This window comes from Gavia stellata, chromosome 12 (assembly GCF_030936135.1).
Source record: "Gavia stellata isolate bGavSte3 chromosome 12, bGavSte3.hap2, whole genome shotgun sequence".
Classification (NCBI taxonomy): domain Eukaryota; kingdom Metazoa; phylum Chordata; class Aves; order Gaviiformes; family Gaviidae; genus Gavia; species Gavia stellata.
Window position 1 is genome coordinate 5,746,460 of NC_082605.1, and position 22,218 is coordinate 5,768,677.

A 22,218-nucleotide genomic window follows, 5' to 3' on the forward strand; every position below is an offset into this window, starting at 1 on the left:
TGGTTCTCTCCCAGAACACCCAAAGGGTGGCTCTTCAGTCCGAGTGTCCCCAAGAAGCATGACACAACAGACCCTGAGGCTTAAAAAGCCAAGTCTTACAGCAACGGGAGCTGCCGGCACATATTGCCGTTATTATGTGGCATGTGATTAACGAGGGGCCCTCATTGCTTCAGAGTCTGTGGGCAGAGGTCTGGATTACGAGATCCTCCTGTGGGTGGGGAAAGGAGCGACTATTGCACAACAGCACCCGCAGCAAATCCTTGTGCGCAGGGCTTAGCCACAAGAGGAAAGCAACTTAACTCCCAATACAGTACCGAAGCAAATGTCAGCTGATGCTGGCATAGAGGGACACCTCCCTCCCCAGGCACCGTGATTCTAGCTGAACACTAAGCCACAAAAATAATTTTATTACAACATCCCTTAACTGTCTGTGAACAAAACCGCGGGCCATTTCGGGAGAAGCAGGTTCCTTTGTTCTAGGCTTAGAAATGAAGACCAAAAGCACATACCATGAACACTCATGTACCTACCTGAAATGGAAGACTCTGTAACTCGGTGCTCAGCAGAAAACACTAACTAGGAGGTCTAATGGAGCTGTGAAAGGGAACGTGCAGCACCTGCTGCCTTGGGGATCCCTACCTGCATCCCACACACACGTACGCCCAAGGTGGCGGAAGTGCTCTGTTCACACTTCTTCATCTGCCGAGCAGCCTTCTCCTCAGACGCATCATCTCCGTGCTGTCTGGTCCCCATCTTCAGATCAAGTACGCAGGGAAGCTTGAAGTGACGCACCACGTTCTCCAGCAAAAGGAACTCTGGGAGACACGTCAAGGAGAGCTCACCTGTCAGAGACACCGCTCTACGGGGCCACTGCAGACAGGGACACGGGCCAGCATGAGATAGGGTCAGGCAACAAGCAAATAGACACCCAAAGAGCAGACAGAACTGTTTGGGGAGGTGAAGAAAAGTACAAAAGCCAAATGGTGGTGCCCAGGCTTTCACACTTGGTAGAAGACATCAGCCTGGAAATCGGAACGGCCAACAGTAAGCAAGGAAATGACATGCAGGCGTACTGGAAACTCAGCAGGGGGAACCGAAGAGCAGAACACTGGTGTCAGGAAAGACACAGTATGCCAGCCAGAATTGCTGATACATTAAGGGAGAGGTTAAAGTCTAATCAAATTAGCAATTTAACCATATGGATAAACAATACAATCCCCACGGACTGAAAACTCAAGGCTCAAGTAATAGCACAGTCCTGTTGCTATCGGCCTGCCCGACACACGGGGGGAAACCAGAGAGGCTACAAAGGCAGGAAACAGAGCAGTAATGGGAGCCTTCAATTACCAGCACGCACAATGGGCAAACCCTCCATTAGGGCACAGTGCTGAGAACAAACCCGGGACAATCAGTGCAGCAGCTTGTCCCAAAGGGGAAAAAACAGCCCTGAAGTTTGCCCCAAGTCGCCCTGCAGGGCACGGTTCAACATGTTATGCTGAAACGGCAACCAGAGCACAGCTAGATTAAACCTGCAAGGAAGTTTAACATTTAGAAAAAATCTATCATCAACTATGTTTGATTTTGAAAGAGGAACTTCATAAAAATAAAGGAAGTGTGATTAAAAAGAATAGGACAGCCAAAAAAGAATTACTTCTCTGCAAGTGATGCAGGCTATTTAAAAATAAAAGCTGGAGACTCAAAGCACACGTTTGAGAATAGCAAAAGGAAGCCCACACGGTTAAAATGATGAATGCAGCTATTAAAAGTAAGGTTGTTTCTATGTGAGGAAAACAGAATCAAGCTCCAGCAGGTGAAACAAAAAAAACCACCCCACAAGCTAGCAAGTTCAAAACAAAAGCAAGAGGAGTCATTTGCGAAAGCACAGAAAATAACAAATTCATCTTCAGCCATATGAAGAAGCCAGTCAGACTGCCTGCAGGGTTTAAGGACAAAGTACAAAAGGAGCTACAGGGGAGGCGGGTGGGATGGGGATGTGTGAAAAGACCCCCTAAAAAGAGAAATACGATTAGTATTTTCCTTCTTTGTTTACCAGGGAAGAGCTTTGGGGATTCCCAAGCCATAACTCTGGAGTTCAGAGAATTCTCAAACTGCAATGCCAAAAGAAGAGATTGCATGTTGAACGGAAAATAAGACATGTGTAACTCATTTAACATTGCCTTAGTACCAGGAGACTAAACAGGGGCTACTGCAATGCTGATTTGCAGAGATCTGGGGAACTACACACTAGCCTGACTGGTCTTACAGCCAAAGTCACCAGTGGGGTCTTTGTGTGGAGATCCATGCTGTTCAACAAGCGATCCACAAAAGCGAGATGACAAATTTGACTGTATTACTAAGTTACTCAAGGTTGCAAACATGAGGAACAGTTGTGAAAAACTCCACAAGGATCTTACGAGACTCACTTGGCCACTAAATGGGCAGGCAAAATTCTCTAGAGCTACCATGTGAGATGAGGAGAAAAAGATTTTTAATGCATAAAGCAGTGTGTTTTGAGACAACTCTTACCAGTCAGGAGTGGAATCTTGGGGTAATGAAACAGAACTTAGAACAAGAGTGTGTTAGGAATTATGAGGGAGAGGAGAGACAACAGTATTAAACACCAGCGGAAATCTCTGGTTCACCTATATCTTTGTATAGTGTGCAGTTCTGGTCACGGTCTCCAGAAGGATACAGCAGAACTGGAAGAAATTTGAGAAAGGTGACAAGAATGAACAGAGCTCCCTCCCAAGGGATTACTGAACAAGGCAGACCTGCATCTGCTGCTGGGTGAAGCCTGACATGAAGAACTACAATTCAAAACACAAAACAACAAAGAACAACCAGAAAACATGGAATCTAGCCAGAAACATGGCTTCTCTGAGCATTAGTGTCAGACATTAGTGTCACTGTATGGGAAACAGGAAGGAATAGTAAAAAGAAACATGTAATACAGCTTTGCTTGTGTGGCTGATGGGAAAGCCAAAAAGAAGAAAGCTGCCTCAGGCACAAACGTGTGGGCCAGAGCAGCAGCTTGACACACTCAGTTCTGCTTCCTAAAGGATACTGTAGAGTTTTCGGTCCTTGGACTCTGACCGCATGCGGCTCAGCTGCCGCTTATGACAGCGCAGGCTCCAGGGGTTATAGCTGATCTTTTCAGAGCTCAGACCGCTGTTCCCATCCAACATCTGAAATGGAACATCTGAATGGATGTGCAAGTCCACCCTGGGACTCTTCGTTTCCTGGATGCTGCTGGTATAAAGACAGAACAAACTTGCCCGTTAGAATCCATGCATTCTTCAGGCAGGACTGCCATACCCTTGCACATGACTATCTCCTGTCCCTTCTGCTGCACACTTCACACAACACAAACCTTCTTAACAGCAAATCCTCACTAATAACCTGGGCTGTGGACCAGTGCTCAAGGATCTGGTCTAACATCTCTGCTAGGTTGTACTGTAATTGATAGAGTAAGCAGGAACATTTGTTTCTCAGGGAGCTCCAGCTGATGTGAAAAAGCAGAGACCTATATTCAAAGTACCCTTGGAAGAAACCTCTGGGTTAATAACCAGATGGACTGAAGAGTGTTTGAATCTGCTCCACACACTTTGGTTCCACATCCAACAAACTGCCAAGGGTTATCCTGTGTCAGAAGCACTTCACGTGGATGAGTTTGTCCTGAATCCAGCAAAACTCCTGACACAGTCTGCAGTGCCACAGTGTGCTGCGCTAGCAAGTGCAAGATAGCCTGCCAACTGTATGGAAGTGCAAAATGCCCTCAGAAAAAGGAGTACCGGAGCTGAAAGGGGAAGAGAGATTTCCTGCTCATCATGTTGTCACTGGGCCCTCAAAGCTTTTACCTTTCAGTGCTGTCACTAGCCAGTCCAGGCTTTTCCTCCTTGTGCTCAGTGCCGCTGCTTGATCTGTGAAGACTCCGACGCGAGTGCTTGCGTCGTGGCTGGTCCCTCTCTGGCATATCATCCTGCTCCAGAGCCTCGTTCTCCACATAGGGATAGGCCACCAGGTTAATGTAGCCATCACTGTCTCCTTCAAAACAGACAGATACCACACCTGCCAGAGAGAAGTGACATGTCAGTTCTGTTTCCCAGAGGAGGCAGAACACAACCACTAGCACCCAAACGTTCAACAAGAGAGAGAAAAATGTAGCTCACAGAGCAGCAAAGCAAATCCAGAGCAATGAAAGGAGGTTTAAGTCTACAAGAACCCCCATGTTGTTAGCACAGCAGAGGAGAAATCCCCCAAATAGTGCTCTGTGTCACTACCTGAGCAAACAGTCAGCAGCAGCAGGCGAAGCTCTGCCACCCACAGGAAATTAAGGACAAAAGCACAGCTGGTAGGCTGAGGGGTGTGATTACTTCCTTCCATTCAGTCTTACAGCAAACATCATCAAACTGGAGAAAGTCAAGCACAGTCTACCAAGACGCTGAGGGGGGCAAAGCATACAAAATATATACCTAGATCATTTGGGTAAGTATCTATGTCCTGCAGAAGCGCTCCTGCTGTTGACAAGGACATCATTGGCCAAGGAGGAATGTGCTTTCTCTGCTAAAGGAGCTCTCCAGCATCTGAACTCTGAAGTACAGAGCTCTGAAGCTGAGGTGACACCTGCTACTCTTATCACAAGTCAGCCACTCTCACAGAAAAGGGATCTGCACAGTCCCAGGGCTTCCTAGCAATAAAATAGGGTGCCCTGGAAGTAAAACTACTTCAGCCACGTGCAGACAAGCAGGACCATTTTTGTCCAGTTTTACCTTCTGAAGGCTCCTGGAAACCACCATAGTCCAAGGGAAGGTATAGATCTTTCACAGCACAGACTCTGAACATATCTAGCTGGCCAGCCACAGAGCAGGACAGCTGACACTTCTAATTAGGGCTGACATCTTCATCTTTGGGACTCCCCCAGCCCTGAAAATGAGGCTATCAGCCCATCTCCTAACTTGCAATAACAAAAAAATCTTCATTAGCTTGTCACTAGTACTGAACAGCTGCCAGGAGTATCAGATACTACTAGATGCACCAAATCAACTGATTCATCACAAATGTGATGAAACCTTGCATTGCTCAGCTGGTGCAGGCCACCATGTTACTGTCCTTCCTTTTTCCTTATCTGCACATGACAATGCTAACAAGGTTCAGGCGGCTCAACACAACTTCAGAGCAGTTCAGGACTCCAGCATGTCACTGCATAAATGCTACTCCAAGCGCTCTGGCTGCCTGGACATGCTTCTCAAGATATCTGTGTGAAAGGGCAATCTTACAGTAACATCTGAGTGCTCAGACAGGAAATATCATCCCCAATATTCCTCTCCCCCAGATGAGCAGGAACAATTTCTGGGACTATCAGGAAACTGCACGGGACTCTCATATGAAATCCCACGCTGGGGAGAGGGGGGCACACCCTATGCCTTTAGGCTACCAGGAAGTATCTGACTTCAAGAAGACAGGTCTCCAGCTGGACTATCAGCTTCATCAGTTTTAAACACATGTCCTAAGGAAAGGCTGACATCGTATCAATTCTAGTAACTACACAGGCTTCAGCTGGGATTTCCCATAGGTCACTAGAGCACCGTATGGCCCCAGAGGGGCTTGAGGGTACAAGAGGACCCATCTGTTGGAGACTGTCTCTTTCTTCACTTATGGTCTGCGTACAGACACAGGTAGGTAAGCTGACACTGCTTCAAGACCTTCAGGCTGCAGCCAGATGAAGTGGCAAGACCCTGAACAGATGGTGGTCCCAGCTGTCTGTGAAGCACTGTCCTCCCAATGCCACGCGGTAGCGAAGAAGCAGAGGCAATAGGAACGCCGAGTCCCCCAGAAGGCTACCTGCCAGTGTCACCATCCTGAATACAAACGCACATGGCCAAAAGTGTATCGAGCTTCTGAAAGATACAGATGAGCTGCCAACCTCCTACAATGACAAAGACACTGGAAAATTCCAGTCCTTCAAAGCGGCTGGGGACAAGGCTTCACCTCAGCACTGGGAAAGCAATGCTTCCTGCTTCAGCAGCTTTCTGATACGGGTCCATAAAAGAGATGGGATGAGGAAGCAATAAATTACGGGACTGGAATGTGCAAATGCTCAGTGTACGATCTAACTTCATTTGCTCAAGGTCAAGGCTGTAATTGACAGTGACTTGGTAGTAAAATTACTTCAGTTACACATCTATAACCTTAAGCTTCACACTACAACTGTCACACTGCATATTCTCTGTCTAGAAAGAGGAGCATGTTAAACTCTGCATGCCTACAAAAAAAGACTTCCTCCTTTCCAAGTGCTCCTATCAAATTGCTAGCCTGCCAAAGAGAATGAAAAGCAACAAATAAAATAACACCAAAAGACAGCAAGACATCAGTAGCTGCAGGAAAATAAGAGGGCAGGTTCCTGAAGCACGTAACTGCATTCTGGAACGACAACAGGCCTCACCTTTGTACTCAGGTGTGAACTCCTTCATTTCTGGGGGCAGAGATTCATAGAAGCGCTGTTCTCTGGTAATGAGGGGCTTGCAGACAGTATGGTCATCGTAGCGCATCATGCTGCTGTGGCCGCCCACCTGGTGAATGAAAGGCTCCAGCAGGACCCCCCGGTCTCCGGATCGAGTGGCATTCTTGCCATACTTGCCCACTTCCATGGTTTGACAAACACACATTGCGTTGGGCACCAGTTGCACTCTTGGAGCATGGGGAGAGCCACATGGGCAGGGAGGGGGAGCTCAGCAGCGGTCAGGCAGCCACAGGGGAGGAAATCCTGGCAGTCTGCTTCCTTATAATGATCTGAAAAAGCAAAGGAGATTCCTGTGAACGGAGGACCACTTGCATTCACTCCCTGTTGGCTCGGAAAAGTTTTTGGTATTTATTTATATCCATAACTGTTCCTCTTCTCTGTTTACATCCCACTTGTTCCAGCACATTCCTCACCATCTCTTTAATCCCACAGGTAAACACACGCTAATTCGGAGGCAGTCTCATCCAGAGCTTCTCCAATAGGGTTAACAGGAAACAGGGAAAGGAGAACATATGAGTATTTTGAGCCTCCCATCTTTAGAAAACACTATTTCCTTTCTTTAGTTCATTTTATCAGTAAGGCAACATGATAATGGAGCACAAACTGTGAGCTACAGCACAATTAAAACCCAGCCCACACCTGCCTATCAGTAATGGCGTCTGACACAAGCAGAACAAACATTTCAAGACTCTGAATTCCACTCCTTATGCCTCTGCATTTTTAACACCTAAACGGCTAAATAATTCCTGTTCACCTCCTACTCTAACACTGTTTCCTCCTTTACTGACTCGCTTCTCTTCAAGCTGTGACATCAAAGACTCTCGGAATAAGACAGTCATTCTGTCGTATGCTGTAACTGAATGGATGCCACTCAGATTCTCTCCTTTATTACTCTAAGCCCTTCAGGACAACTATTTCCTGATGCTTTCACAGCACCTATGTGCACAACAGGTCCCTGATCTCTAGAGGTAGGCAAGAGAGATTGCTAAATCCAAATTAAATTAGAGTGCTTTGAAGAAGACAGATGCCCTTTTAACGTTTGCATAGCGCCCAGCACAGCCACAGGATGATGGAAAAGTAAAGCCATCCAAATTCTCTCCAGATGATCTGCCCTTTCCAGCTTAGATCATAGCTGCGGCTGCTGGGGAAAACACCACAGGATTTCCTCATAACGATGAGTTATCCAAAGTCTTTGGTGCAAGAAACACATGGTGACTACAGTTTCTGAATACATCAAATTTCCAGTTTCTTAGCACAGCCACAGCCAAGGGCAACAATTTAAGAACTGAGGGATCTTGGAGGCCTGAACAAGGGACACTGTTCAGGCTGTTCCTCATCTGGCCACCGGATGTCCCCACAGCTACACAACACGGCCAGGCTGGGGGAAGTTCTGGATGAAGACAGGCTCTTCTCCCTCCCCTCCAATTCAATCATGTAAGAGATGCAGCTCAAGAGATTCAAAAGGAGGGGTGATACTTCATAACATGTTTAACCCAATCTAACCCAAAAGCTCCCCACAACAGGAAAACGCTTCTCTCTCCCTGTCCGCATGTCCCTGCTCGCTCCCTCGCGCTGGATTTTGGGATAGCATGAGTGTACGTACATTTGAGTTGAATCATCTCGCTGATCCGATGGAAAACATTTCCTTTTGTGGTTACTTGACCATGCAACTACATTCAGTGTAAGGGGAACAATGTGAATATTTAGCTGGCTTTCAAGGTTGGGGGGCAGAGAATAGGAGGGAAAAAACCCAACTCATAGCAAAGTCTCTTCAAGGTATCCTTCAAATTCTCCATCTCCTAAACTCACTCAGAGCCGAAGTCATAGCACAAAGATAAAAACATGCTGTGGATTTCTCTCCTCCCTCTTACTTGCTTTACCAACATGAAGAAATTTCGGCAGCAGAGGCTTGCTTACGTCATGTATGTTTTAGTTTGGTTTAATGGTAGTTAATATAGAGAACAAGCACGGTGCCAGCATCTGCAACAGATCAGCACTTCACAGATTTCAGACGACTGCTTTACAGACTTAAATCTCCTCTTGCTGACGCAGCTTTGTCTTGGATTCGGTTTCTTTTATTTTGCCAATGACTAAAGTAGAGTTTTCAGTTATTCCAAATGATATAGGGGACAAGTTTAACTTCACACCTTCCTGTAGTTTAAACTTCACAGGACAAGAGATACATCTGTGTGATAACAGTAGTTGCCATACTCAGGGGACATGCATATAATGCTCAGGTCTGGCACTAGTCCCAGTTTTCACTGAAAGCCAATCACAAAATGTCTCAGGGTCTCAGTTTTGCCATGACGGAAGGGAGCACTATGATCTGTACGTTAGAGAAGGGGGATCATCTAAGCAGACTCATTAGCTTCAGACACCTTCACTAACTTCAGATGGAGATGACAAACACCCAGGCAGACACACACACACCGCCCCCAAAGGCCCACACAGACTGTTCTCACAGTTAGGAGTATCTCACCTATGGGCTACAGGCAGATTTCAGCCATCAGAGCAAGAGATTTGAACCCTCTGCCGACTTTCAGCAACCTTCTTTCCTAAAGGTGAGCAACAACGAAGCATATGCCACCTGAATTATTCTGAGGACAGCAGCTACCCACTCTGCAGAGTTCCTCAAGTCTTCTCCACCGCATGGCCTAGAGATATCCGTGAGATGACTGCAGTCATCCAAGGGCTCCTGGGGAAGTGGCGATGAAAACAGGCTGCAGCCACCAAGAAATGCCCCAGGCTCACTGCCAAGTACCCCACCACCCCCAAGAAAACCCAACACCACAAGTTTCAGATGTGCAGGCACACCTGGGAGGGAGTGACAGCCACAAAGAAAAAAAAACCCTTTCTGTGGCCATGACACAGGAGAAGGAGCCGGGCACCAGGTGGGGAGAGAGTCCAAACCCAGGTATGACTGCTCCACATATTCATCCACACGCTCTAAAGAAAACAGCAATATAGCCAGCATTTTCCCACGTACAAGTGAATGTGAGAAAAAATACTTTGTGGCAGGTAGCATTTCAGAGACAACATTTTTAAAGAGGAAGCTATCTACAGGGCTTGAAAAACAGACACTTTAGAGCTCAGATACAGCTTAATGTTCTTCATCAGACTAACTCAAAGTAAAGGGTTATTACTAAACATGGATACTATCCACAAATAAAAAGAAAAGAATCCCAGCAGTTTCAAACAAATATAAAGCAGAATACTATTTGAAGGCCTAAATATTACTCATCCTTCCTCTGTTAAACAAAGTCATGGGTTCAACTGTTTTAGCTGGCTTATAAAAGTCAGAGCCCTTCCAATTACATTGTAAAATGCCATGCACAATCCACACAACAGCTTGAGGGAGACCAATTTCATCCAAGCAGATCCTTCAGTATCCTCCACCACTATAGCTCAAACAGCAAACATTCAGGCTAGTTTAGCATCCCCCCTTCCAACAGACTGATCTATAGTTAGCAAGACAGATTGCCTGTCAAGCCAGACTTGCAAGAGGTGGGGGATGAGGTTCAGGAGCAGAGTTATTGGTGACTGCAAAAGGACATAGCCCATAGTCCATTATCCTCCCCAGTAAAAAAACTCTTCTACTGGAAGAGAATTTGTTCTACAATATTTAAGCCTGTCAGTGTATCTGCTCCAAATTTGAACAGCATACCTCACTGTTCAAACACTTTTTAGCAGGATGAGCATAAAGAGCAGCAATAAGCTGTATTTTCTTGTAGTAACGCACAAAGTATTTCCAAACAAAAGTCAGGAAGACAAACAAGGTAACTCTGCTCTTCCTAACCGTTAAGTGGGGTAAACCCTGGCCCCAGTACCAACCTTACCCTCCAGCAGGGAACAATCACCTCCACAGAAACAAACAGTTCTGTGCTCTTGAAGACCCAGCCAGAGTACTTAAACATTACTGAACCCTGGCTGAAGACTACCAAACCACCACCACCTGAGGATACCAGTACAGGAGGAAGGGAGTGGGAAGAGCAGGGATGTCCTCTTTCATGGTGTAACTTAAGGTGACAGGGAACAAGCCTCAGAGGTCACCACACACTTGAGAGGTGGGGGCAGAGAGCTGCGCTGCAATGGGTGTGAGAATTACTGCAGACCACACCACGATGCTGATGTTCCCACTCTTCATAAGCTGTCTTGTATGGGAACACTGGCAATGCTTCATGACTCACCAGTAAAGCTATTTTCCAAAATATAAAGCAGAACAAACATTTAAAATTGTGATGTATTACACAGCGAGAAAGCTGACTGCATTAAGCACCGTTGACTCACGCCTTCGTTGTAAGCAGCGTACATGTCCATCTCTCCAGCATCGCTTTGCTGCGGCTCCTAGGACTAGGGCCAACCCTCAGGACCTGCAGTGATGAAGATTAAGGGAGATGGCCACTGACCATTCTGGAGCCAGGCCACAGGCGAGGGATAAACGCTGACCTCAGGGTCATGCTGACAAAAGTTGGACTTTCCCTTAACAGCCCCAAAGCAGTCAGGAGCAAAGCACAAGAAAGCAAAATACCAGTATAGCAGGCAAGAGGACTACGGCATTTGGCCAATGGGTACCTGGTGACTGCTTCTTGTGAGCTAGACTTGTTAGCAAAAAGCAGCAGCAGCTAGCATCCATGCTGAAAGGCACGATGTTTTCTAGTCATGCTGGATTGGGTGACCCAAATTCTACAGAAGAAAACCCAGTCTAAGAAAAAAAAGCATCTCCCACTGTGCTATGAGAGCAGCTTCCCAACACAAAAGATGGCCCACAGGTCTGAGACCTGTCTGTCTAGTCAGCAGAAAATGGAAATGACTCCTGGGACCTAGGCAGAGAACACAATTCTCCAAGAACCTGCGGCAACATTTAGGATACAACCAGAAACCTGTGGCCAGCATGGTATCCAGGAAGCTACAAACCTTCCTAGCCTGCCTGAGCACACAGATTTGAATCCTGAGCCTTCTGCATCTTGTCCCAGTGCTTGAACTATTACCAAATACAGCCCTTTTTGGACACGCTGCCCTCACCAAGGCGAGTGCGGCTCTTCAGATCGAGGCCAGATAGCAGAATATGATCTGTATGCATGCATCAAAAGCAAAACAGAAGTCTTAGGAAAAGCTGCAGAAGAATGCCAGATGAGGAAGAGAATGCCAACGGTCAGGCTGGTGAAGGAACGGCAATAAACAAGGCCACGGAGAAGACAATAGCCACTAATAGGTGTGCTCCACTCTATGCCATGAGCTGAACAAAAGCACACTTCCTTCACCAATACTTGCCCTGCCACAACAACAGGGCACAAAAATGCGCCAATTGGTGAAGCGTGCACAAGCAAAGAGCCTAATCTGCTTTAAGACAGAGCTTGATTGAACTTACAGAAAGGACCACATGGAAAATAAAATTAAGCTGGTAATACAAGTCCTTAGGCATACCCTATGTTTCTGCCTCCCAGAGATCTCAAGGAAGACTATTTGTGCCATACTTCTATCACACTAATCACAAAGCTTCAGCAAGTCTGCCAGTAGCCTGCGAGACCAAGAATTTTCTCCTCTTCTCTTCCTAAGAAAGGAGCGGAAGCCAAGCCTTTTGAGCTCTTTCTGAAGAAAGAGAGGCTGAGCCATGCACTTTTTAACTGTGGCTGGAATGCCTAAACCACTCATTAAAACCACTGCCTGGATCTGGGGTTAAAGGCTTTTTTCTTAAGAGGCCAGACTAGCAGGAATTGCAAAGGCCCTTCTGCTGTCACCTACGCATAAAGCATGGCATGCTTTCAAGGAGGGATGAGGTACTTGAAGTCCTTGCTAGGGATCTAGATCCAGGGCACAGACAATACCTGTTTTCTTACACTGGCACGCTACAGTGGTAGCTTCTCTCTCTTCCAACAGTGCACAGGGAATGTCTGTCACGTTTAGCGACACATGGAGCAGGTGCTCTGCAACCTTCTGTGAACATCTGTCACACAGCTGTCTGCAAGTGAGGGTAACTAAAGCCGGGGCTCAAACAGCCTCTTCCAGCTCCTATCCCGTTCGGCCTGATGCTGGAAAGCTGGCACTATGCAGTAATATCAGGCTGGGGAGCGGGAGAGGACTGCATGTAATAAGGATGATCTAAGCCGATTTAATTCGCTTGCTGCTCTTTTCTCCAGGCTTCCACTTCCTCACTGGAGAAATGCAGCACATTGACAGGAGGGCACAGGCTGCCCGGGGACCTGCCAGTCCTTTTCACTGCTATCAGTGTCACTGGAAAGGGGAGGCTGGAGGAAGGACCAGTCCTGGTCCAGTCATCACCACTCTTTCTTCTCCAATAGGCAGGGAGGATGAACGAGAAGGAGCTGAACTGCTGAATCCTGCTGCACCTCGCCACAAACATACCCTGCCTCAGTAGTAAAGGGCACCTTCCTTCTCTGTTCAGAAGCGCTGGCTTCAGTCCAAGCCTGAGAGTTTCCATAGCAGCAAGACCTGATCGAATACGTACGTTAACAAAAGGTTGCTTTATCAGTACCAGCCCAGAAGATTTTCTTCCAAGCTTGGGTCTAGGAGAGCAGGGTCATCCAATATCAGCTTTGCATTTTATAGGAGAGATGAGAATATGACACATGCTTTCCAGAGAAGAGCTTAGGGAAGATCAATGCTTGTGAGGCCTCATTGCTCAGCTTTCTGTGAGCTAAATTTCTGGCTTCTCTTCATCTCATTTACAAAGAGGAAAAAAGTCTCCACTGGATACAGGTTATTTTTAAACTATTCCAAGGCAAATGCTGCCATTCAGCACAGCTCTCAGATCCAACGGTCAGAGACAGTTAGAAAGGAACTTACTTTCAACAGTCACAAACCATAAGGAATCTACCTAACCCACCAAGAAAATACATTTCTTGAATTCACACTAGTGAAGGGGCTCAGAAAACTCATCAAGAGGCTCATCAGCAGAAAACTGTAGTCCTTGCATTCGGGGGAGTGGGGTGGGGGGGGAGGAAAATCACATCACTCCCATTGAAGAGGTTTGGCTCAAAGACTAACTTGGAAAGAATTAGTAACTCAACTTACAGACTGAATAAGCAGCAGGAATGATTTTACCTCCTGCCTCAAAAATCCTACGTTTAAAGTTTTTATTAATACTGGTAATAAAGCATACCTGCTCTTCAGTCACAGACCTTGGCCTCTTCCCTAACAGCGAGACTTAAATAAGCCAGCCACTTCCCTAAGGAAGTCCTGAAGGACTGCACGATCATCAAGGTAACTCCACCCAAACGCCTCCCCAGCAGGAAGACCATGGAACAACTATGCTGAGTTCAGCATGAGAAGGAGTACATTCAGAAACACAGCACTTTCATGTCAGCTGCGGGTACCAAATTCTACAACCTCAACAGCATCAGAAGGTGGGACAGATGAGCAGGTAAATGCACCATGCTAATCTGCTGACACTAAGAGAATGAGTCAGAGCTGGTGATGCTTGTGCTGAAGCAGAGGAGAAATGCACCACACAGCAAGCCACTGCTGGCAGAGAAAAGTAAGGTGCGATTTTGTGGTAACGTGCACAGAGCTTAGCCAGATGGATGGCACTGGGAGGGTCTGCTCAGTGCCGGGGGGCAGCCCCACCAAACAGATGATTCTCACTGCATTCAGGTGAGTGGCAGTCTCAGCTTTGTGCCACAACAGGGGCAAAGACAACAACTGGCACCTCCCAAGTTCTTACCTCATCTTCTCCTGGTTAAAAATGCCCCAGAACTCCTTGGAGGTGTCAAGGCCAGAACCAAGTCAGTCTGGCCTAATCACCTACAGCGTAACTGCTGGCTCCCGAGCTGGAAAGATGCTGTCGTCATACACGTGTGCAAGCACCTCTTGAGCTTGAGCTCCCACACAGATTTGACAAGTAGAAATGGTTGTGCACCTTAGGCTTGTGTCCCTCAAGCTCCTAGCCAGTACAGACACCTGGAAGGGTGGTGGGAAATGGGACAAGATCCTCCTAGCTTGCATAAGAACAAGAAACCTCTAGCGAAAGCACCAAAATCCAAAAAAAGGGAAGTACTTGTGCAGCAATAAAATCAGTTTTCAGGCTTGAGAGGGTGGTCGACAGGAACTGAAAGGAACAGTCCGTGTGCTGCATTTTGTACCTGCCACTCACAGAAAGCAAAGCACAGAGGCCAAAGCGCGGGTTCTGCAACAGGAAAAACGGTCAACTCCCCCAACTCAAGAGCAATGGCACACATATACTCCACTTTCAGACCATATGTGAACTGCCAAAGAAGAGAAAGAAGGGGTGTTTTCTGGCTCTTTGCCCTCCACCACCTCATAAGGAATCCTCAGAAGATGAGGGAAAAACTAAAGAGAAAAATCAAGACCTACCGAGAAAACCAAAATATAAAATCTATTTGAAATTAAAAGTCAAGCAAAAAAGTTTCATCTCCCTGCACTTCATTTTTTTTTTCTGCTTTTAAAATGTGTAAAATCATTGAATTAAGGAAGAAAACCTAGGTGAACAGCTAGGCCTCCAGCTCTCTCATAAGGAAATGACATTAAAAAAACATACATCAAAACCTTGGTCTGCACAAAGACAAAGTGCATGCTGATACCTTATTCATCCACCACGTTTTCTGTAGTTCAATAAAACAGGGCAGATTTTGCGGTGGAGACAACTGCTTGTCTTGGTTGCTCTTTAAAGTGATCCTCCACAATGAAACCAACCCCATCCAAATGCCTGGCTTTAAAAAAAAAGAATAGCCAATATTATGTTCAGATTTCTTTTGGCACTGATCGAGCCAAATCAGTTTCTAATTCCTCCTTCAGTTATTTCTTCAGACCATGGTTACACAGGCAATCCCTTGACAGCTGCACCGGCATGAGCAGCATCCTCCCACTCAACTCTGATGTGCTGGTACAATGTTTGCAGCCTCACCATGAATCAAATTAGGGAACTGATCGCAGTTAAAAATAAACCAGCACTTTGTTTTGTTTTTTTTAAGGATTACTTTTCAACCCAGGTCAGATCCCCAATCTATTGTGCAGCTGTACAAACAGTTGTATCAGCACAAGGTGCCTGAATTGCTGATGGTTATCCTTGTGCTTAAAGCCAACGTTTGCAATCCCAGCTCACCTCTTATTTCATGGCTGCTGTAGAACAGGATTACTTACTAAAATGAACACGTAGGGTACTTTATTGCTGCAGCTTGCAACCACGTGGAGGGTCTCTTTAATGAGACAAAATGAGGTCACGCTGATGTGTATCCTACAAGTAAGGCATGGCTACTGAGCTCCCTTGAGCTGTTGCTTGTCCTAAATTATATGTCATTTTTGCAGTCTGCATGCTGAATATAAAAACATGACTAACAAAGTCACTGATGCGAATGAACAGCTTTGGGCCAAGTTCTGAAACAAAACTCTCCTAGAAATTGCATAACCATTAACTATCTTGGTGATCTTCCATTCAAAAAAACTCAAGCCTACGTGATGTGCAGATTCCCACCGATTTGAAGACTGTGACATTCAAGGAGTGGGGAGCCTATCTGCAGTTTTGGCAACTCTTCAACTGTAGCTGAATTTTGATTTTAACATGGAAATACAAAAAGAAAGATGAAAAACCAAAATAAGCACTAAGCAATGATGACATGCTAGCATGCTTTAGAAATGACCATGAGAGAAACAGACTGAAGGGTCTTTTCCCAAATTACCAGCTCAAATACTGTTTGAAACAAAACCAATTGAAAATGCTTCCTATTTGATGGCTGCCTGGCAACCTACTGGAAAGGACTTGGTTCTCAGTTCTCTGCTTTCAGCTGGTGACAGGTATCCACATCAGACACACACCATTATGTAAGGCCTTCTCATTGAAAACAAGGCACAATAGATTGAATAACCACTAAGGTTTGACTTCTAGAATAGGGTAGGAGGCATGTTAATGAAACAGCTTCAGGAAACAAGATCTCTACAGTTCCTGTTGTGTCTGCTCTAGAAGGCAAGAATCACAGTCTCTACGCAGTTAAGCAGCCTTGTTTTGTAGATATCATCAGATCAATCTACGAGGACACAGAAAACCAACAAAATTGGTATTTGGCAAATCTTACCCTTCGTTCCTTAACGGGCATCTCAGGGTATAGTTCCGTAACAGCTTAAATAAATCTAAGTCAGCACTCTTCAAACCCATCCTCTCTCCTGAGTCAGCATTGGCACCCACCTGATCCTGCTCAGAAACTAGCCTGGCAAAAAAGTTAACACAGAAAAAAAAAAGTTGTTTTCGCCAATGTGGCTTCCTGAACTGGTTTAGTGCCAGTGCCCAACAAAAGTAAAAGGGGAGAATCACCCAGCAGGGGAAGGGCAGGCAGAAGAGTAGCAGTGCCAACTGCATTCAGCTTCAACTGTCCTGCAACCATGTGCTCAGACAACAGTCTCACCCTGACTTTAAAGTGCCATGAGTTGCTGCTCCCAGCAGAAAGATCATTCAACTTTCTCACCTCTCTCCCGATGCCTTCTTTACACCAGCATTAGCACTCTCGCAGACAGCTAGATTAAGTACCTGATCTGGTAAGAAACTAAACCAGCAATAAATAAAATAAAACAAAACAAAAAGCCTTTAGTTTTCAGCTGGATCAGGTCCCTAACAGATCTGACCATGAAGTTCAACAATCCCCCTAGCATCAAAAGAAGGGAGAAAGTTGGAACCTGTGACTAAAGGCAAGGAAAGGCAAGGCTGAAGTTCAACTTCGAGCAACTGTGAAGCTGCATTCTTACTCAACATAGACAAAATATCATGTCAGGCCTATGTAACATTTATACAAAAACACTTTTGTACAGAAGATTTAAATTGTACATAAAGAAAATGAGCAATCTAATTCTTCACGTTTTGATTTTCCACAACACGCCATTAATACTTAAAATGCCCTATTTTCTCAAAAATAAATCTTTAATTTATTTGTTACCAGCAGTATTTTCAGAGCAGAAGAGCTACTAAAAATATATAGGGGAGAGTGAAAAACAGCCTGTTGTGATTAACTAGGGCATGACAAACAGCAGCAGCATGCCCAAGCAGCACCGGGGAGCAAAGCCAGGAGGAACAGTGACAACAACATTATACAAACAACATTGATTCATGAACACAAAGAATTCTTAGAAACTGCTGCCTGGGTTATGTCCAAGGCGCGCTCTACCTTGGTTAAACTATTAAGAAAGTCACTTCATAAAGCTGACCACTTCTGCACCACTAAGTTTTTTTGGAAGCAAGAGCTGATCCATCTGAAGGGCTTTACGTAGGAAACCACTGCAACAGTTACTGTGAAATGATCCATAATCAAACTGGTTTCAGTAGTAATGCACACAACTTAAGTTCAGGTACTAGCCAGAGTAGTTGTCAATCAATATACCAGAGCTCCCTGTCTGCTGTCATACTTGGAAAGGTGAAAGCCTCACCAGATATGCTGCAGTGACACTAAAGGTGACATGAAGCTGGAACTAGTAATTTGTCCCCTGCCTCACCACAAGAAGGGTCTTGTGCCATCACAGCTCCGAAAGCTGCATGTACGTACCCCTCATCTGCTGGAGACCGAACACTTCGCCATTCACTGTGCACTGCAATACCCGAAAGCTAGTGACACTATAGGGTCTTCGCAGAAGAATTTCACTTATTCATAAGGTATGTTTCATGACTTTAGCCTGAAACCCATTTCTTCTTGGACTCAAGTTGCACCAAGGGAGGTTTAGGCTGGATATTAGGAAAAATGTCTTTACTGAGAGAGTGGTGAGACACTGGAAGAGGCTGCCCAGGGAAGTGGTGGAGTCACCCTCACTGGAGGTGTTCAAAGAACATGTGGACGAGGCATTGTGGGACACGGTTTAATGGGCATGGTGGTGTTAGTTGATGGTTGGACTTGATGATCTTACAGGTCTTTTCCAACCTCAGTGATTCTGTGATTCATGATCAACATCTGTTTTAGCTAGCTCTTGTCACTGCTTGTAACACCTAACTCTGGACACGGCATTGATCAAACGGTGGATTCCTGGAAGAAATGCGGCAAATTCAATTTCTGCTTGTCATCTTGCTGCCACTTGGAGGACAGGATGCCCAAAGAACAGTCTGGGCTACCCCCATACATGATTCACTCCTCCGAAATTCAGAGTTAAAGCTGTGGTTGCCACTTGAATAAGCAGCAAGTTTCCAGCACTACTGTATTTAGACATTCTTGCAAAAAAAGTAATTTTCAAAGAAAACAGTATGTTCGTGAGCAAATGCTGTAACATCTCTGTTCCAACAAATCACTAAAATATCTTAAATCAGAAGCAAGAAGTTTATCTTAATGAATTCTTGACTGCTGACACTTAGTCACTAACATTGGAAGTATTTATCTCTAAATATCAAAACACATGTTAAACAATTTTAAAACATTAAGAAAACTCAGTAAAGCCATCATTTAGGATGACATTTAGACACCTGAATGTCTCACAACTCAATGGGTGTGACAAAATAAGGCAAAGGTAAAACTGCAGTGAAGCTGCACAGTGTTAAGCAGAAGCACGTGGTCCCACTTAGATCAAAGCATGCTCTAAGTGTTTCATGAGTAACAGACTAGTATCTGTACAGAGTAAGACTTCATAACGCTGTCACATAACATTATCAACCCGTACACACACAGCTGTCTTCTGGCAGGTAGTCTCTGCTTGTGCAGACTCGTGAGGCAACAGAAGTTTTACAGAGGTCAAGACTCTTGTAAGATTCATCTAGATCTATTTTCCGCTGCTGTGAGATGAAATATGAAAAAGGGAGAGACAGTGATCACAAAAAGGCAGAGCTTCACACAGGGATTGTTTCTCACCCCGTAAAAGGTGACCTCCCAAAGCCTCTTTGACTCTCCTCTCCTTTAAGAGGATTATGAATCCTACCCTTGGGAGACCTCTGCTCAGCTACTGACCCACTGATACAACACATTAGTACTATGTCTTGTCTCTTCATTCTTATCAGCAGAGAAATGCTAGAAGAATTTATAAGGTCACTGCTCAAAGATCAGGACTTTAAATGGAACCTCTAATACAAGCAGGGAAAGCCACAGCCAGTGGTGTTTAGTGGGAGCTCTGCTTTCGGGCTGCCACATGCCCAGCTGCAGGTCTGCTTAGCACTTCCCTGCTCAAATGCCAATTCAGCTTATTTGCACATGCAGGCTACCAACTGCCCTTGGAAGCAGACATTTAATCAAGGAACAACTGAAAACCAGAGATCATCGTATGCAAAAAAATTAGGGCAAGTCTAGCGAATGCAGTTCACAGCTCCAGGGCTCATGCACAGACTGTACCAAACCGAAGAGAAAGGCTCAGCGAGCACTAAGCCCAGGTGTATCTTCAAGAAGCGAGGAGCAGCAATGCACTGCAAGAACACACTGGCATGTCAAATGGAAAGCCAAGGAGTAGACCGCAGCAAATTCAATTACGTAAATCTTTGTTTTCACAGACACCAGGAACCAAGAATTTGAGGACAATTCTTCCCCTGTTCTTCTGGTTTTTTGCACCTTTCAACAAGACACCATTTGGACGTTTTTCTGAATGGAGACTATGAAGCAAGTCCTGAATGATCCCTAGACAACAGTAGCCAGAAATCATTTCCCTTGCCACTTAATAGTGGCACAGATGTGAAACAATCTACGCTGCCATGCAGATGAACATATGTGGTTTTTCCTTCATAATCAAAGTTAAAATGCATTATGAATTCCATAGTTACAAAAACTGCAAAGACTAGACATGAAGAGAAACCTTAACAGGTAGGAACACATTACCAGCAAGGATGCAGAATCTCTGTGAATGGAGCTTTAGGATGAGATTAGACACATATACTAGCTAATCCCAATGGATATAGTCAGTTCCAACTTGGGGCAAATGGTAAAACGTTCTCAGAAGTGGGAAAAAAATGTGGCTAACACAACAGAAGATCTTCTCAGATGCATCTGAGAACACTCCACATTTTTGGCTGTTTCAGATTACACAGTGCAATAGCTAAGTGAAGCCAAGAGTTAAGAGTTTTAACCAATAACTGTACAGAGAAGCTACAGGGTTAACCACAGAAGCAAGAAAGCCACAAGGAGCTAAACCCATGAAGAATTATTACAAAAGCTGTAAATGCAGAAGAGCTCAAATTACATTCCTTAAGTAGTTTTGATAAAATAAGAATGATCTACAGCTTTCCAAGAGACCAATAACTGAAAGACAAACATAAGCAGCTTGAAGTGAACTTGGATTTTTAGTATCTATTCTCAACTTTTGAATTATGATGCTTTTAAAGCAGAAAAAACAGCTTTGATTAAAAAAGTGTCAGTCGCTGCCGATAATTGATTTCCACAGAAAAATCCACAACTAGGACAAAACGGAACTTCTAATTGCTATTTTTAATTCTGCAGTGACTGACAAAAAACCTCAAGACAAATGTTATGTAAGACCATTAACCTCTTTGCTCATAACTGGCACCTTAATTTAGCACACTACCACACTAGATTGCTTAAACTGAATTCTTAATGCCAGAGCGTACCACTGGCTGCAGCAAGGCAGTAATAGCAATAATGGAAAGGAAAAAAAATTCCAAAGCAAGCATCGTACACTGAATTTTGCAATTAGAGTTCCTTGGGCACAAGTAGATATACCTGAGCCTGCCCAGCACTAAAAAAAACAGTATTCTTTCCAGATTGGTAATCCCAAAAAGATTATCAGATGCTCCGTAGTATTTTAGGAACACTGTAGAGAAATCAAAGTACGCAGTAGATCTGGACTGATGGAAAATCTCCAGCCCACCTTTTATACTAGAAAAATGGGTCTAACCCAAAGAGGCTGTAACCTGCTGAAAAGGAAATTACTTTATGTTTTCAGCAACTGTTTTTCTTCTTTACAAACCAACATCTCAGCATTCCACACACATCCTCCATGGCAATTTAAGTCAGGTATGACTAAAATCTCCAAAACTGCCATGTATTGTACTTAACTGTAGTTCTGTAGTGGCTATCACATATACACATGACTGCGGGAAAAACAAAACAAGATAATCTTGAAGAACATTCACATCAATCCCCCTCAAGAAAAAGACAGATTAATCTTCTACACTGATAATAAACAAGACTGATGAATTTCAACCAGACAGCCTTTTAAATACTGTCTTCCATCCATTCTTTTATCACATTGTGGTGAAAAATGACGTCCAGGAAGAAAACAAAGACTGATTAAGAGCCTACTTTCAGAAGCTATCATCCTGCTGTGTGGAAAGAGCTCTGCCTATGAATCACCAGTTCACCCTCCTCTGACTTCACTTGCTCTTCAGAATTCCCTGATGTGCTTGACTTCATACTCCACCCATCCAGACCATCCCAACTTGTATACGACAATACTGTGGGAGACAGCATCAAAACACTCAGTAAACTTAAGCTAAATGGCCTCTAGTGCTCTTCCTCATCCACAAATCTGATTATTTAATCACGTAAGACAATGAGGTGGGTCAGACACAACTTACCTTTGGTAAATCCATACTGACTGTTCCCACTGACATCCCTTCACATGCCCAGAAAGGGGTACCACAAGGACCTGACCCACAACTGCTCCCAGGACTGAAGTGAGGCTGACCAGCCTGTAGGTCACTGGATTATCCTTTGGGCCTATTTTGAAGACAAGGGCAACATTTGCTTTGTCAAGTGATCTCAGACCTCCCAGCACCTCCGTGACTTTTCAAAGATGACCAAGACTGGCATCACTATGACACA

The 22,218-nt window shown here is 44.9% G+C and overlaps 1 protein-coding gene across 6 annotated transcripts in view; it reads right to left on the bottom strand.

The window, feature by feature from the left end:
* IP6K1 (inositol hexakisphosphate kinase 1) overlaps positions 1 to 22,218 on the bottom strand; it is a 38,890-nt gene that overhangs the window by 2,825 nt on the left and 13,847 nt on the right. For 4 of the 6 annotated variants that reach the window (XM_059823058.1, XM_059823055.1, XM_059823057.1 and 1 more), the window contains 4 exons: positions 6,443 to 6,789; positions 3,858 to 4,068; positions 3,065 to 3,249; positions 640 to 815 (listed from right to left, as the gene is read on the bottom strand). In XM_059823058.1, the coding sequence (XP_059679041.1) occupies positions 640 to 815; positions 3,065 to 3,249; positions 3,858 to 4,068; positions 6,443 to 6,665 (795 nt within the window). In that variant the 5' untranslated portion in view covers positions 6,666 to 6,789. Of the gene's footprint in view, positions 1 to 639; positions 816 to 3,064; positions 3,250 to 3,857; positions 4,069 to 6,442; positions 6,790 to 21,971; positions 21,997 to 22,218 lie in introns of those variants that run through there. The other 2 variants (XM_059823059.1, XM_059823060.1) reach the window with 2 other exon arrangements.